Source organism: Astatotilapia calliptera, chromosome 14 (genome assembly GCF_900246225.1).
Source record: "Astatotilapia calliptera chromosome 14, fAstCal1.2, whole genome shotgun sequence".
NCBI lineage: Eukaryota > Metazoa > Chordata > Actinopteri > Cichliformes > Cichlidae > Astatotilapia > Astatotilapia calliptera.
This window is the reverse complement of record NC_039315.1, coordinates 13,382,967-13,399,496: the sequence shown is the minus strand read 5'-3', so window position 1 is coordinate 13,399,496 and position 16,530 is coordinate 13,382,967. Positions and strand designations below refer to the sequence as shown.

At 38.9% G+C, this 16,530-nt stretch overlaps 2 protein-coding genes across 3 annotated transcripts in view; both read right to left on the bottom strand.

Moving 5' to 3' along the window:
• The window catches only part of plch1 (phospholipase C, eta 1), a 71,359-nt gene extending 58,520 nt beyond the window's left edge, over positions 1 to 12,839 (bottom strand). The window contains exons 1-2 of the mRNA XM_026191882.1: positions 11,941 to 12,839; positions 2,105 to 2,215 (exon numbers count right to left, since the gene is read on the bottom strand). Of these exons, the coding sequence (XP_026047667.1) occupies positions 2,105 to 2,183 (79 nt within the window). The 5' untranslated portion in view covers positions 2,184 to 2,215; positions 11,941 to 12,839. The remainder of the gene's footprint in view (positions 1 to 2,104; positions 2,216 to 11,940) is intronic.
• Positions 12,840 to 13,659: 820 nt separating this feature from the next.
• c18h3orf33 (c18h3orf33 homolog (H. sapiens)) lies at positions 13,660 to 15,933 on the bottom strand. 2 transcript variants are annotated; one of them, XM_026192221.1, is made up of 5 exons: positions 15,698 to 15,933; positions 15,362 to 15,421; positions 15,031 to 15,190; positions 14,318 to 14,478; positions 13,660 to 14,231 (listed from the first exon to the last, which is right to left on the bottom strand). In XM_026192221.1, exons 1-5 carry the CDS (start codon positions 15,857 to 15,859, stop codon positions 13,977 to 13,979), a joined length of 798 nt encoding a protein of 265 aa, XP_026048006.1. In that variant the 5' UTR covers positions 15,860 to 15,933; the 3' UTR covers positions 13,660 to 13,976. The 2 variants fall into 2 exon arrangements, with proteins under 2 accessions (XP_026048006.1, XP_026048007.1); XM_026192222.1 differs by having other exon boundaries at positions 13,660 to 14,234; positions 15,698 to 15,917.
• Between the last annotated feature and the right edge of the window lie 597 nt (positions 15,934 to 16,530).

The following is a 16,530-nucleotide window of genomic DNA, read 5'->3' as shown; positions in this document are numbered from 1 at the left end:
GCCAAAGCATAGCACACAGTCTACCGAAGTAGGATGGAGAGTCGGGAGGCAGTTTGTCAAGGTGAGGCTGTAAATGGTTTGTCGGCTGTAGGTGTGTCAAACTCAGAAGCAAACCAACCCATCAGAGATTTTTCATGGATTTTTCTGACAGAGCTGTCAGTGCAGAGATCAAGATCAAACTGATGCAACTGCATGTCTGGATTTAGTTCAGATTAAGAAAAACTGTAAGGAAAAACCGACTTAGATTATATCTAACGTAAACAGTAAAGTCTCTCAACATTTCAGATGATGTGTATTACAAAAAAGAAAAGTATGGCATTTCCAAAGAAGCTGTAGTGTTAATAAAAAATAAAATGCAGTGATGTCCAAATAATTTCAACCCCCTTTACTTGAAAATACTATTAATGTAATATATAAATGTTGAAAACTGACTGTTTTGTCATTTTGAATGTGATGACAGGGGTATTTTTAACATCACTGTGTTTCAGCACCTCTTCTTTTAACAAAAAGCTGTAAATGCTTGGGTGGTGAGGAGATGAACTGTTGGAGTTTTAAAAGCAATGCATTTCAGCAGTAATTTTTTCAGTAGTCAATTTTTTTGTCATTTTACAGCAATATGACAAAATTTGGGTGGGTGTCAGGTCTGGACTGGAGGCAGATCAGTTTAGAACCTAGATTCTTTCACTACAATGCCATGCTGTTGTTTGAATGATATAGTTTGATATAACAAAGGTAACAGAAGAAAGAAAGAAAGAAAGAAAGAAAGAAAGAAAGAAAGAAAGAAAGAAAGAAAGAAAGAAAGAAAGAAAGAAAGAAAGAAAGAAAGAAAGAAAGAAAGAAAGAAAGAAAGAAAGAAAGAAAGAAAGAAAGAAAGCAATGCTCCAAAACCTGTATACATTGTCCGGCATGATGGTACCTTCACGACAGATAAGGGGTACCCATGCTAAAGATACCAGTGCACTCTCGTTCAGTCAAGCAGGTATTAGCTGCTAATAATCTGGATCGGTCTTCTTCGCTGTAGCCTCTATGATTTCCAAAAATAATTTCAATGCATCAAAGAACAGAATACGTTTTCAACTCTGGATGTTGCACATATAAGGTCTGAGTGGCAGTTTTAATTGTGGAGGGAGGAATGAACTGTGTTCTCTGGCAATCACTTCCCAAGTCCATGCACATGCCGAGTGCCCAAATGTCACAAATATTCCATCTATTTTTTTCCATATTGCTTCTTATACAGACATTTGCTTTGGTGACACTGTGTCCAGATATTTTTATCCCCAAATATTTTCCATTTTGCTTACGTTGACCATAAAAAATAAAAAATAAAAAATAAAAACATTAAAAAAAATCTGTAATTCTTGAATTTTCTTGCATTTTATCCCATGCAAAGTTTCAGAATGGTGACTCCCTGCCTACTTTTATTTGAAAAAAGTCTAGATTCTCTATGAATTCTAGACCTCTCCCCTCTGTACTCTTACAAATTAACCTAATCAGTAGTCAAATTATTCAAATTATTATTTTATGATCCCTTGTTGCCATTGTCCCAACATCTTCGAAAAATGTTACTGTCATCAAAAATATATGTTTTAAAAACACAAGCAGTTACAACATATCAGTCAGTTTCAACATTTGATATGTTGTCTCTGTGATCATTCCAATTATGTATATTATTAAATGGTTTGAAAATCATTGCTTTGGTAACAGCTTCATAAACACATTACCTTGTACTGATGGAAATGTGAGAAACAGATAAGAGATATCTTGTTTTAACTTCACAGGTACTCTTTTCCATGGTGAGAAATTCATGGAAGGCAAAGAGATGCTTTTCATCAATAAAAGAAAGAAAGCAATAAAAGAAAGTCCAATAACCTGCCAACACAAACATCTATGAACAGTTTTTCCATGTATGTTATGCACTGAGTCAGTTGCTTGCAGCTGTCTTTTTTTACACAATAATAGGGAGGTTTTGTTGTATTGGCTTTGCAGTCTGATTCTAGTCTGATATTACTTGAAGCACTTTTTTTGGCAATGCATCTCCCTCTAGTGTCCATTCTCAAGACATGCAGGTGTCAGAATATTGTGTATGTTTCTATTTGATATTTACCGTGAAAAATGCTATTGTCTGCCAAGAAGTGCCGTCGGTACTGCGGCTCTCCTTTCCTGTTCACCACCCAGGAGCTCATTTTGAGAAGAGGAGAAGAAACAACTGGATGACCTATGAAGGAGAGGACAATTGGATTATGTTGTCTCAACATGTTTGCAGAAATCTGGATAAATGTAAAAAGTAATATGATGATATATGTTATATAATAAAATAATTCTACTGCAGGTCCATAGCTGTGAGCCAAGTCACAAATCTTCAAACAGCAAGTGATTCCATTTTAAAATAAGGCTTATTGAAGGTTTAAAGACTAAATGCTTTCTGGACATGGAGATGTAATTACAATAATGGCAAAAGTCAACATGAAAGTAATCTTTCAGTAGTCCTTTCCTGCTTCTGCAATCAAAGCTTGAATTGAATTAAATTATCCGATTGTTGCTATTTAGACACGACCCAGGCTCCCTGCTGTCTCGCCTGCTCTGCATTCACCAACTAGGTCCCGTTTCTCTAGCCAGCTCTCTTCGTTCAGTTTTTTGTCTCCTTTGATTTTTCCCATCTACTTCTCAACATGTGTTCCCATTTATCTTCTTTCCGTTTCTCTTCTTTTCCCTTTACTTCCTCCAGATTACCTTTCATTCCTACCATTTCCATGGCAGCTCTTAGTGATTTCCCACCTGTTGCTCATCTGTCTTTCTTTGATTTATTGCATCATACTACACACACATACAAACACACACCAAAGGTGTGTAGTTCTGAAAAGGCTTGGAGCCCCTGAGACAGTTATTGCCGTCTGGTTTCAGCTGACCTGAGGAGAGTTGACTGTTGAAACACACAGAGCTCAAGGGTCAAGTGTCTTGAAGGTGAAAGTACTTTCCTGTGATCCTGCAACCACCTTGTTTTAAAACGGACCTGTAATGTGAATGGTGTTTATCATAGACCACATGGACCAAGACTTATGTGTCCTATTAATACGAGATCCGTGTCATTCAAGTCAGAATGTGCATAATCCAAAAATGTCAGTGCCTTGTAGTGTCAGTGGAACAGTTTCAATTTTTTAACTCTTCTTGTAGCAGACAACTGGAATACTACACTTTCAACAATCAGTCAGATCGTACATTTATTGTTTAGGTATGCACTGGTAACTGCTGCTGCGGGAAGTTAACTTTACAAGATATTTAAAGAAAGAAAATTATATGTAATAGAAACAACTGACTTAAGCACAAACCATATGAAAGCACAGATATTCACCTTTTACTTCAGGGTGTGGAGGAAAACAACAAAGAAAGTGTTTCAGGAAGAACAACAAAGGCACAGAAAGGAGTTAAGGAAAGCTTTGATAGCACATATTTCAGCTAATCAGTGCAGCCTAGTGCACTGGTAGTTGGCGGAACACGGCTTTGAATTTGTGTCATTATTCCTGCTCAACAAAAAAGCTTTTTAATTAAAGGAGATGAGACAACTTTTGCATTGCCTTCATGCCAAAAGCACAAAAATCTGAGGCTTCTCTCCAGCTCTGCTCCACCTTATGTCAGCAAAGTCTCTTAGGGGCTCTGAATTCACAGTAGAGCGCAGCCCCTAAGAGACTTACTGCTTAATTATAGAATAATGTTCCTAAATTCTGTTTGTTTTCATAACAGAGTCCAAATTAGAGACAGGAGTTGAGCAGCTGAGGTAGATGATGGGGGATATTGTTTGCACAGCTTTAACTGGATGTCAGGTTGCAATGCAGATAGATTACGAAAAAAAGACAAATCACATGGCAAGAACTCACCACGTTTGCACTTACAAGTCAGCAGACGTTATAAATGCTGTGCAAAGGCGCATAGCAAAATGATATCAACAATGCAATGACCATCTGAACTGACAATTCTTTTAGTAAGTGGTGTTTCTGAGACAGAACCACAAACAGGGTCTTGTCAGTTTGAAGAAAACATAGCACAATTTAGACACTTTCTCACCAGAAGATATTATAAATGAAAACACGAATATTAAATGTAAAGCTACACAGATAGGTACTGAGAAACAATAGCTCAGCACACTGAAAACAGCAGGAAGCAGGATAGCGCACTAGCTCTATATTAACATAAAACTTCTATACCCCACCACCTCAAAAGTTTACTAATTAGTACAGAAATCATCCGTTAATTGTTAAAAACAAACCAAATTAAATGTAAAAATGAGTTGTACAGTGGCTGGGTATATCAAGACTTACCATCATTGGGAGGTATCCAAGAAGCAAACAGTAGGGTTTTTTGTACTAAACAAACAAGACCTTCCCTGTAAATTACTGCATTTGCGGTCTTTGCTCTAAGCCGAGCTAAGCATGTTTATATGCAAAATAATAAGCATCGTTGCATCATCATTCAGCTGTTTGTGCATGTGTGTGGGGGTACTGTCATGCTCATGTCTTGTGAGTTAGTAAAATGAGTCTTATTACTGCATAACTGTAGTACCCTACTTAACCATAGAGTGCAAAAACCTCAGGGGAGTACAGTCCATTCTTTCTTTTCCATTGGGCTACTGACTGGGAGAGAGAGCAGCTTAAAAATAGATATTTCACTGCCAAACTGCCTATTTCAGGTCCTGACAGGAAGTAGGTCAAAGATATCCGCAAGTGAAAAGCTTCATTGTAGTAGCTATTTAAATCATACCAGAGTAAGATTACCTCAAATATATGTGTGCAGCATTTCAATACTTCCACTTGTCCAGTCTTTTTTTTATTTAGAGCCAGCTCCAAATACATTGATGTTTTATGCATGCAGTGCTAATGCAGAGGTTACCTGTAGCATGTTGAAGCCTCTGCTTGTGGATGTGGGTTAAATCTCCAGGGTGAGATCTAATCAGAGTTATTATAGTTTTGTATTTTCTAATCAGTTTTTTCATTTTAATTTCATTTTAACTTTCTGTCTTTAAGTCAGTTTAGTTTCAGTTAATTTCCAGAGCATGTTAACTCATTTCAGCTTAATTTTTGTTTGAAAATGTTTAGCCTTAGTTTACTTTTTGATTCATTTTGAGTGTTAGTTTTAGTATTTTTAATTATTATTGTTTGGAGGGTATATGTCAGAGGCAATGTTTAGGAAAATCAGTACAGTATTACAATAAAAAAAAAAAAAGAACTGTTGAAAGCTGTTGGCTCACAGTCCTAGACACACCAAGAGTCTCAATACACATTCATGAATGCCCCAAATATTAAACCTTCCTCTAAATTCTTATTTTATTTTAGTTCATTAGAGTATTTTTTTTTCTAGTGTTTTCTAACAGTTCCTTGCTATAATGGTAAATTACAGTCATTGCATAACCATTCCTTTTCAAATTTAGCATCAAATGAAGTGGTTTAGATAATCTTGTCTGATAATACTTAAAGTATCCTGCAGTTGTTTAAGGGTTTAGGTGCATCTAAAGGTTTTAGATATATAATCGATTTTTTTGTTTTGTGAGGTAACAGTATAACAGATCAGGAACAACACAAATGGTCACATATTCAGGATGCGGAGCAGTGTGTATGTTGAAATTATAACAAAACCACAGGCCCATGCCATTTTCTGCACCTGCTCTGAGAGTTTACTCCAACATAAAGATTTTTGTTTGTGAGAATATGAAGCAGTTTTAAAGCATTCATTGCATATTTTATTGCCAGTGTGAGACTGGGTTGTAACATAGTTTACAAAATTACCTTTTCATTGATTTTCATTGCTTTTTGCATCAGACTGATTTCTGCGTATAGTACACATGCTGGATTTTCTGTGAAATTGTTGTGCATATGCATGTTTCACAGTGCCTTGCCTCATTGCCTCTCTTTCGGTGCGCTACAGTGTCAACAGAATACAACACTTGCTAATGTCTGCTTGGAAACGGAGTTCACTAACACAACAAATAACTGCATCTCAGTTCAACACAGACTCCAACACAAACTCAGCATGTGGATGAAAACAAAAATTTGTATTGGGCCAGCTACAGTATTAGCCAGGAAGCAAGCTAACATCAACAAGCTAGCTGTTACATGCAGAATCAAGAAATTCATCCAGTTTACTTTTTCCATTCAAATCAAGTGATCTGCAACAGCATTTCTCCAGTGTTTCTGAAGATCTGAAGTTTTTCTTTGGACTGTGGCCTGTATTTACTCATTTTCAATCCAATTCTTGTATCTGACCATTTCAAGAGGAATGAACCTCAAAAGGCTGCTACTCAAGCGGGTGAACCAATGTTGTGTCTACACAAAAGAGACAACTTGGCAAAGAACAAGTTTTAAATTGTGTCTTTTGGTACAAAGATATAATTTAGTCCCCTTTAGTTGAAATTATGAAAAACAACAAACATAATAAAGTTTGACAGTCAAAAATTTACATTTTGGCACCAAAAAGATGATTTCCAAGGAGCTGTTACCCAGTCAAACATTGAGTTGTCAAACATTTTGACAAAACTGGATGTGGTGAACAAAATAACAAGTGTCATGGCTATAAAACTATATATAGATAAACAATATCTTACGTTTTTTGAAGTTTCATTAGAAATGGTCTCATTGCAATGGTGGCTGTCATGAAGCCATTTGTTACAGGAAAAAACACAGGAAGAAAAGGCCAAAGTTTGACACGAGAACCGGACTGAAAATCAGTGGCAAGAGGTGTTATGGACTAATGAATCAAAATGTAAAAGTTTTTGGTTAAACCTCATCAGTATGGTCAGGAGAAAGGTTCAGCAGTGAGAGTCTGCAGCCATCTGTAAAACACGGTGGAGGCTCTGTCATGGTTTGGATCTCCAGTGGTGTTCGAGATTTTGTCAAAATTGATGGAACTATGGACGCAGTGAAGAGCCATCAGACTTTGATCCATCATGCAATAATCATGCAATACCACCATTTGGAAAGCAACTGACAGGCAACAGCTTGATTTCTCTGTATAATAATGATCCCAAACATACTGTCAGTGCAGTAAAAGAATACCGAAAATGAAAAACACACAATGGAACGCTATCAGTCATGGGCAGTCCTCGCCAAAGCCTAGATCTCAACATTACTGAAGCAGTGTGGGATCATCTTGACAGAGAACAGAACAAAAAGGCTTTGAATGTGCCTCAATAAGCCTGGAAAACTATTCCTGAAGACTATTTAAGAAATTACAATGAAAGCTTCCCTGAGAGAGTTCACCCTGTGTTGGAGAATAAAGGTGGTCAGTTACTAATTTTTATGCTGGTTAGAAATTCTATTTGTGCCATACATACTGTATGTCCACAGATGTTTGCACGTGTTTTAATACATTAGATGTTGTCAGCCATCCCCATGTCTAAATGCTCCTTTAACTCCAGTACATATAGTATTACTCTTCTCCCAGGCTATACAACTAAGTATAATGTCAAGACATCCATAAAAAGCAGGATTTTTGAGGTTGAAAGAAATTAGAATAAAGCTGTAATTTAGACAATCTACCTAATCTAACAGAAATATTCCTTAAAATAAATAAACAAATAATCAAACATGTACAGTACTGCCTAACTGTGGAAGTAAAGGAAGTCGGACATGTAAATAGCACTGATGATTTGGAGGGTTAACATACCTGCTACCTCTTGGTCAGTCGCAGATCTATAGTTGGGTTAATAATGAACATTAGCACAGGAAAGATGAAGGAAGAGGGTTTTATAGTTTTCAGTAACAGTGTGGGTGTCCCCATATCGCAGAGGCAGAAAAAATAGGTTGAGGACACAGAAAATGGATAAAATGTAAGCCAAGAGAATGAGGTTAGTCATTGATATGTTTCTGTATGATCTGGATTAGTGGTTATGAAAAAGTCCTTACGCTAAGCATAATGTCTATAGTGAGACTGAGATTATTTTTTGAGGAATTAAAATATTTGATTTTGGGGACACCCTGAACACAGTATGCACCACCAGTTTATTTGAACGGCAGTGAAACCATGCTTTACATGAATAGTGCTAATGAAAAGCTCCACAGGACTAGAACAAAATAGTTTTGGGGGCAGTGATATTAAAGGGCAAAAAACAGCATCATGTTCCAAGAAAATGGGAGGTTTTTTTTTTCTTGAAGGCCACTTGCAACGTTCTTGAGACATGACTAAAATATGTGCCCTTATATCAGTACACTGAACAATGTCCCCTTCTCATGACTGTGACACAAAGAGCAGCATCTGTTACGCCATACTGACACATTACAAAGAGTTTGCTGCTCAGACACGAATAATGAGACATACAATGATTGTTCTGTTTTATCTCATGAGGCCATCTGTCAGTCATGTTTAGAGTTAGTACAGCTACACTTACACAGAGTACATAGTTTGTCAGATTGCTTTACTCTACCGTATATTATCCTGAAATCTGTAAATAGACGCCATAAAACTGATTCCATGAACACAAGCAGAGGTGTTCTGCTCATACCGAAGACAGATGTGTTACTCTCTAAACACTGACCTTAACTACAACTCCAATGGGAATAAAAGGGATCCTAATAGCACACTACTTGTAAACCCTCCGTGGTCAATGAGTACCTTGCAATTTCTTGTTGAGCAGCTATCAGAACAGAGTAAACAGACTTGGTATGCTGATGGCTAGACAGATAGCTTTATAGTAAAGGGCTGAGTGATCTACTAATCCAGTAATGCGTTATTACAGACTGCACTGGAAGTATGGGGAACAAAAGTCAAAGAATTGGCATTTGAACACTTATGAATACTGTACACTGTAATGTATTGTTTAATACATTATTACAAACTAGAAATGTGTTTGTTTTTTTCAAACAGGTTTAAGTATACGTTTCTAATTTGGGTGTTTATGTCTGTGCATAGAGTTGTGTGGTTCAGTTGGCTGACAAGTGAACTCATTCTTTAAACAACTGTAAGATATTTTAACCAGACCACGAGGAAGGACAAGGAAGTTATAACATCTAAATTGCCCAGTCAGAGTTGCTTCACGGAGCTTTGACCTGATAAGGATACGGGGCGGAACTTGAGGTTACAGAGGGGTCAGCAGGATAAGTCCAACCACAGACAGGTGATAAATTATAAGAAAAGCCTGGGCACTTCACTCCTACAGTCAGAGGACTTGTGTTGGTGTAGGGGGAATGATTTTGTTCTAAGAGTTCAGGTTATTGCAAATCAATTCAAAATTGTTCTGAATAATCACTTTTAAAATATGTCTACCCAGATGGAAAATGTTTCTGGGAGTATGACAACGTGTCCATCCACAGACCACAAGGGGAAACTGAATGGCTAGATTAGCATAAACACATGGTCGCAATAATAGTTGGAAAAATGTGTATTTTTAGAATCATAAAAAGAAATATGGTATACTTTTACTATACACTTAATATATATATTGAATATATTAATACCAATATCAGAATTTACTGTTATCTTCGAAAATTTTATGATCTCAGTCTCAATTGAATAGTGAAAATCTGTGTGGAGAACTTGTGTGTGTGGTAAGGTTTCCATGCTTTACCATTGAATTGAGTGTTGGGTAAGGGTTAGAAGTCATGCTTATGTCAAGCAAAGCCATCCCTCAACTCCCCCTCCTGATTCTTCCCACTCTCAGGTTAGACTCAGACTAGGGCCACTGTTGCTCAGGTGGAAGAGCAACTCATTTACCAATTGGAAAGCCAGTCTCTGGTTTCTGGCTTCTCCCATCCTATGTCAAAGTATCCTTGGGGAAGATACTGAACCCCAAGTTGCTCCTGTGTGTGTGTGTGTGTGTGTGTGTGTGTGTGTGTGTGTGTGTGTGTGTGTGTGTGTGTGTGTGTGTGTGTGTGTGTGTGTGTGTGTAATAAGATTTGCAGTAGGAAGTACTTTGAGTGCTTGACTTAAGAAGAAAGGTGCTATAATAACGCCCGTCCATTTTCCAGACTGTCCTACTTTAGCAGATAGATGTCGCAGATGATTTCTCATTTCAATGTGAGGAAACTGATATGAGGATCAAGTGTTTTTGCGCAAGTTGCGGTTATGCATTTTACAGCGTAGTTGACTGAAAATTGTTAGAAAGTTATTCTCACAAAATTAACAAAGTTCAGTCCTCAGCTGTTCACTTTATCACCTCATCCTTTCTTTTCCACCAACAAATGTAAATTATTCATGATCATGAGTGATCCCGGCACTCACAAGGAATCATGTTTCCAGTCCTACAACCCAACACCAGCAAGCTGATACACTGTTCACAATACTTTAACTCACACAACACAAGGAGTCACTTTACGGCTGATGCATTCCTTCACACACACACACACACACACACACACACACACACACACACACACACACACACACACACACACACACACACACAGCTTTTACAGTGCATGTGGGTGTGTGATAGAATAGATGCAAAGTGTTATAGCTGTTGCCAGTGCGTGTTTATTGTGACAGAAGATGAAAAACACAGCTGACTCATTCAATAGAAAACTAAGCTCAACAAGACAGAACTGCACATGAAAAAATGATATACTAATGACAGTTTATAATATGCTGACAAATTAAAGATAAAAAAAACAACATACCGGGTTGCTAGTGTAGTTTCACTGTGCTTTGCCATTCTACATTCTATGCTATATTAAGTCTTTGGGGAACATGGATTACCCTTTTTTTTCAACAGATATTTCCAACTTGGGCATAGCGAGCTCAGTCTAACCTTATGGACCAAAATTGTTGAATGACCTCTCTGCCCATGGTAGGACGGCTTCCTCACTGCCTGTTTTGAAATATGTCTTAAAATTAGATCAAAGTGTTCTTACCTTCTATTTATTTATTTTAGTGTTTTATTGATTAGCTTTGTGTTGTTTTCTAAATGGCTTGGGAAAAAAGCAGCTGAACTTATTTAAGCTATGTGACACCCTTTTACCTCTCATCAGCACTTTGTCAAACTGTGTCAACTTTGTCAAGCTTTAATGACACTTTGTTTCTTGTGGATGCGGTATTGTCATCATAAAAGACACCACTCCAATGATGATAGAAATGTTTTATCGCAGGTTACAGAAACCCAGACTTTACCATTAAAATGTTCCCCACATTCGGACACTCTCATTACACAGGTTAACATTTTTCCTTTAATTTGTCACCCGTCCGCGTATACTTCATCCAGTAAGCACACAAAGACAGTCCCTGTATTAAAAGCTGACAGCATTCTGTAAAGTTTATGAGGCAGTAGCACCAGTGAGGAGAGTTACTTTGTGCTCCCTGTGTCTTTAAATCCCTTTGCCTTTCACATAGGCCAGCCACTCACAATAACCCACTCAAATCAAATCAAAAATCCCCAAGGAGTATGCTCTGGGATGGGGGAGTGCCCCATCTCTTTTTTTCGGGGATGGCTACCGGCTGAGTGTAATAAAGGCCTTTGTTATGCTGCCCTGCTGCAAATCTGTGTTGTTAAAGCTCGCATGGCAAAGAGCAAGTGGCCAAAATTGAATGTCACAGAAATGTTTAATCGGTCACACTGATTAATTACTGACTACGGCAGCATTCAAGCCAAAGAACAAGACTGAAATGTAAAAATGATCACATGAGGCTATTCACTTTGTTTTCGTCAAAGTGATCCGAGATATGTTTTAAGCCTGACTCTGTCTTACCTGGAGCAGGACAATAAAGATAAGGATGGAAATGTCTTGAGTTTTGGTTTTATAGAGCTTGTGTGCAGGTAGACACACAGGTTTAACAGGTGCACAGCTGCTTGGATACTGCATACAATGTCCTAACAACAGTACATTTAAAGTGACAGCAGAGTGAGTGCAGATTGTTTTAGTCTTAAAGTGCACCGTTGGGAAGTAAGCCTTTTAAGTTAGTAACAGTTAATGAGTTGCTGTCTTGCCGTATTTTTTTAAGAAAGAAAGAATCTATCAGCCCACTTACGTCTTTTACTCCAGTTTCTGATTTTGAAGTTAAGTTGTCCTTCTTCACAAAATCGGGCCACTTTCACTGGTAGTAATACAGCAGTCCTTCAGGCTCTGGACTTCCATAGCATTAGGCACTAGTGTAAATCTGTTATAGTCCCAGTGGTCTGGTTTAAGGCAGGGAAGACTCCAACAACTTCACTGTGTGGGTAAGAACCCACCACTAGATCAAGCATGGTGCCTTTTCAAATGACTACTACTGGTGTGGGACTAGTAAACTGTGGAAAGCCTGGAATGGATTTCGGAGTGGACCGTGTTTCATAATTTACTCAGATTTTGATTTACATAAGTTAAAACTAAAAAGACACAATGGGCTTTTTATATACTTCAACCTTTAAAGGCATAAGCCTCCGTAAGCTGGCGTCTTTACTAATGCTTTCTCTGTTTCTATTTTTCTTTATCTGCACAAAATGTTAACTGTAGTATACTGGACACTGTAACAGTCATCAACGTTTCTGGTAATGTATAAGAAACAGGCTCCTCTAAATCAAGGCTCCCTGGTTACCTGGAAACTAATTTTGAACTATTTACTATATGTCAGTACTGCTCAGCTATCTCCAAAAATATAAAATTGCCATTATTTAATTGAGATACAAGAAGAAGTTACACCAACAGCTACCTAAAACATTTGAACTTCCTGATTAAACAGCACACTCTCTCTGTGATCACTTGCTTTAGAAACGTTGCCCTCCTCCTGCTGTCTGTCACAGCCGTGGTTTCCCTCCCACTCCTCCCTCAGTGACAGTTTGTGTAGCAGCAACAGCCATCAGCCTGAAATGCACCTTACAATTTAAACCAGCCCACCAATCACCAGCCTCTTAGGCAGTAACAGTGGCTAGTAACATTTGCACAACAAAAGAGAAATCTGATTCATCACTCCCCCCCCCCCCCCCCCCCCCCCGCCTTCGCTCCCTTTCCCTACTACTGTGACTCCTCCTCTTCTGCCTTTGTGTTCAAACTCAAAATCCCCTTCTACCCCTGTGACCCTCCTCCTCCTCCTCTGCACTAATCTCCTTGTGCCCCACTGGATTGACTGCTTCACCTCTCGCTACACTGTGACTCCCCCGCCCCGCACCCCTCACGACGCATCGCTGACTGGCCTCATTTTTGCAGGACCTCCTCCTCCTCCTCATCTGCCATGCTCGGATGAAGCATGTGTAACAGCCACAGGCACAAGGTGTAATGTTGGCATTGAAAAGGCAATAACAGGAGCAGGATCCTCAACAGGAAATTAGCTTTGGTGCAGGTGTCGATGTATGCTGATTAGAATAACGTTTGCAGATAAATATCACTCATGAGATTTTTCAATCATGCCTACAATAACAGCATGTAGCGTTCTGAAAGAGAATAGATTTGATCTCCCATTTTCCACTGTGCTTAGTGCTTAAATGTACTGGTCACATTACAACTAAAAGGGCCCTCTTTATAGGTACTTAAAAGCCCCCTCACACACACACACTCAATATATAAGGCTCCCATGGGGTTTGGGGGCCACCAATATAGAGTTTAGCCTTGGAGTCGCTTTGTATTTCACATTTAGTGTTTCTATAGCAACTGTGGACAAGTGGACCCCCCTTTATTTTGAACACCATTAAATACCCCACCCCCGTCTTGAGTTTAGTGGGGTTTCCCCCCGCACATACACACACACACGCCAACAGACGAGGCTGTGTATAGCTCTAGTTTAATTGGTAATGAAAGCTCAGGGAAGAAGAGCTTTCAACAACCTTTTTAATCATTTTAAGTTTTTTATGACTGAGAAACAGTAAAACATGTTTCAATCATTTGCAACAGGTGCACTAAGGATTTGATGCATAAATGTACTTCTTGGGAATAGTTTTTAAGTATCAGAGAAAATAAAGCAGATCAAAGACTTAAAGAAATCCTAAGTGCACAATAAAGGGAATGTAAAATATCACATTTTTGGCTTCCACTTCCACACTTCCAACAAAGGTTTTGGGATTCTGACTTGGAAATCATCGCTCACTTGGTGCATCAGGTTCTTTTAAAGATCCTCTTCATGAGTCTGAATACAGCGTTGTCCCTGATAGCTTTGGAAGTTCTCTCCCACAGGGTGTCCTCCTTCCACATACCCCGACCCTTCCTCTCAGCTTTCACCTCTGCCCTGTGCAGTCGTCTGTGGAGACGCCAGTAGAGGCGCGAGTCAGGGAGGACACCAGCTACGGGGGCAGTGCGAGCCAGTCCGAGCCTGAGTACCTCTTCGTTCATACAGTAGCTCCTCAATGACCCCTTCTGGAGAGATGGGAGAAGACAGGGAAATATCACTTTATAACTTGAAATTAATTATTCACTTTTCCACATAAAGTTTGCCTTACCCTGCTTTGAGACACCAAACAATACAATATGTCGTCCTCTCGGCTGATAAGCTTCAACCACACCATTTGGGAAGGGGCCACATTCTTCTCCAGCCATAGTTTCCCCTCTGGTGTCAGCTCCACTCCTGCAAGATGGACCAGCAGCAGGGATGTAGATACATCTGAAAAGAAGAAAGACAAAGCCTTTACCTGACATTTTATGTATTCTGTTTAGAATATGAATTTTGAGCAAGGCCTGAAACTGTATTTTTTTTAGTAGTGTGAGCATAATGTAACAGTTTAGTGGTGTCACTACTGAAATGCTGCATTTTACATTTAACAATAAAGAAAAAAAATTGTTGTTAGATGCAAAGACAAATTGAACCCTCTCTATACTAAATGACTGATCAGGTTTGAAATCTTGAGTCAGGTGGGGCAAACGTGTTATCTGTGTCCTTTGTGAAGTAGCTGATGCTGCACCTTATGATTTCATTGCTCAGTGACTACTGTGACCTGATATAGTAGCTAACAGGCTTACCTGCCACTTTCAGTCATGGCAATTTAATAAAATATATCCGACTTTGCAAAGTAAAAACACCACAATTATATTATGGCGCAAAAAGATTCAATAATTACGCTGCTAAGCCATAGATTAGTGGCTCTGAATCGTATAGACCATGTATTTCTGGTGTGATAGTGCACATGCTTTCATGATCTCCTCTCTCCCGTATTACCCTTATACTTTGAAAGTAATGGAGAGATAACAGGCAGATAAATTGGAACATGCTCCACTTTAAATCCTTTCTCTGTGATGGAATGGACTTTCCCACGAAGGCTGACGTTCCTCTCAATAAAGCGTGCGGGGATGTCACACGCAGCTTGAAATTTTGTGATCTACAGAGGTGGAACAAGACAACTGAATGACTCATTCTAGAAAAACACAGAAAAAATGACATCTTATGTAGTAGGATGTCGAATTGAGAGAGCAAATTGAGATAGCACACAGTGGACACCTATCAGCAGGGTGAATGTGCAACTGAACATTTGAGGGTCTTTCTCCCTTACCAGTTTGATACTCCTTGCTATGACAATTACACCAGCAATGGCCAGTCCAGTGCTTATATTCTGGGGGAGACAAGAGAATAGTAATGGGATGAGAGTGATGTTACCAACCAGGCTAAAGTGCTGGTCGCTGATAATGCACATGAGCACTATACTTTGCTGGAGACAACTAGAGAAAGGACATCTGGTCAGCGCCATGAAGGCTTTTGCATGAGACCACAGTCCTTCCTTTCAACATATAGGCTACCAACAAGTGAAAGATTAAATGCAGATGTAGGCTGACAGTGAAGTAACCATGCTGTCTGTACATCGCAGTTTTCAAACAAAGGAGACTCCTACCCGCACGAGCGTTAAATTATCATCTGCGAACTGAGATATTAAAGTCACGATGTTATGAGACACCGGGGTTTCTTCCTTTCTTTGTTGTCTGTCCCTCATTCCCTCCTCACTTTCTGTTTCTCTGGAAGTCTGCGGCATGTTGTTGACATTTTCTCGACGCATCCTAAGCCCCGCCCACTCTGGGGAGGGACGCTTCACCAGTGAAGGCTCGTGCGGAGGCTCCGCCTTGTGGTCTGCTGTGGAAATGACAGGAAGGTGTGCACGTCCAATGCGTCTGAAAGCATCAAGTTCACAGCCCGTGTGACATAAAAAGCACCAAAATAACCAGCCCGGTGGATGGCGAAGCTGTTTACTTAGCGCTGCAATAACGTTGAGGAGGGGGTAGAGAAAAAGTTGTCCATGCAAAAATGCAGCTGAGGTTCACATTATTGAACACCGCTGGGATCAGTGACGTATCCATCTTTGTCTACACAGTTTGACCTAGATTTCTTCATTATTTAAAATATTCCCTTGAATTTATCTGTTTATGTCTGTTTTTGTTGTTGTTAGATTTTTAAAAAAAAAAGTATGAAGATTTAACTCGTGATTGATGCCTTTTCTATTTTGAGACTGCAATACAGCTGTTCTGAAATGCACACATAAATGTAAACTGCGGTAACATATTTGCAGATTCATCTAGAACAAAGGAGTTTTATTTGATTAAACTGAGTTTGCTTCTTAGGGGTGTTGCAATGCATGAAAAAGTTTGTTTATATTAATTTCAAAGTAAATTTCAAAAATGCACTTAAATAAATTATTACTACTGAATGTGTTTTTTCTTTATTCTTCATTTT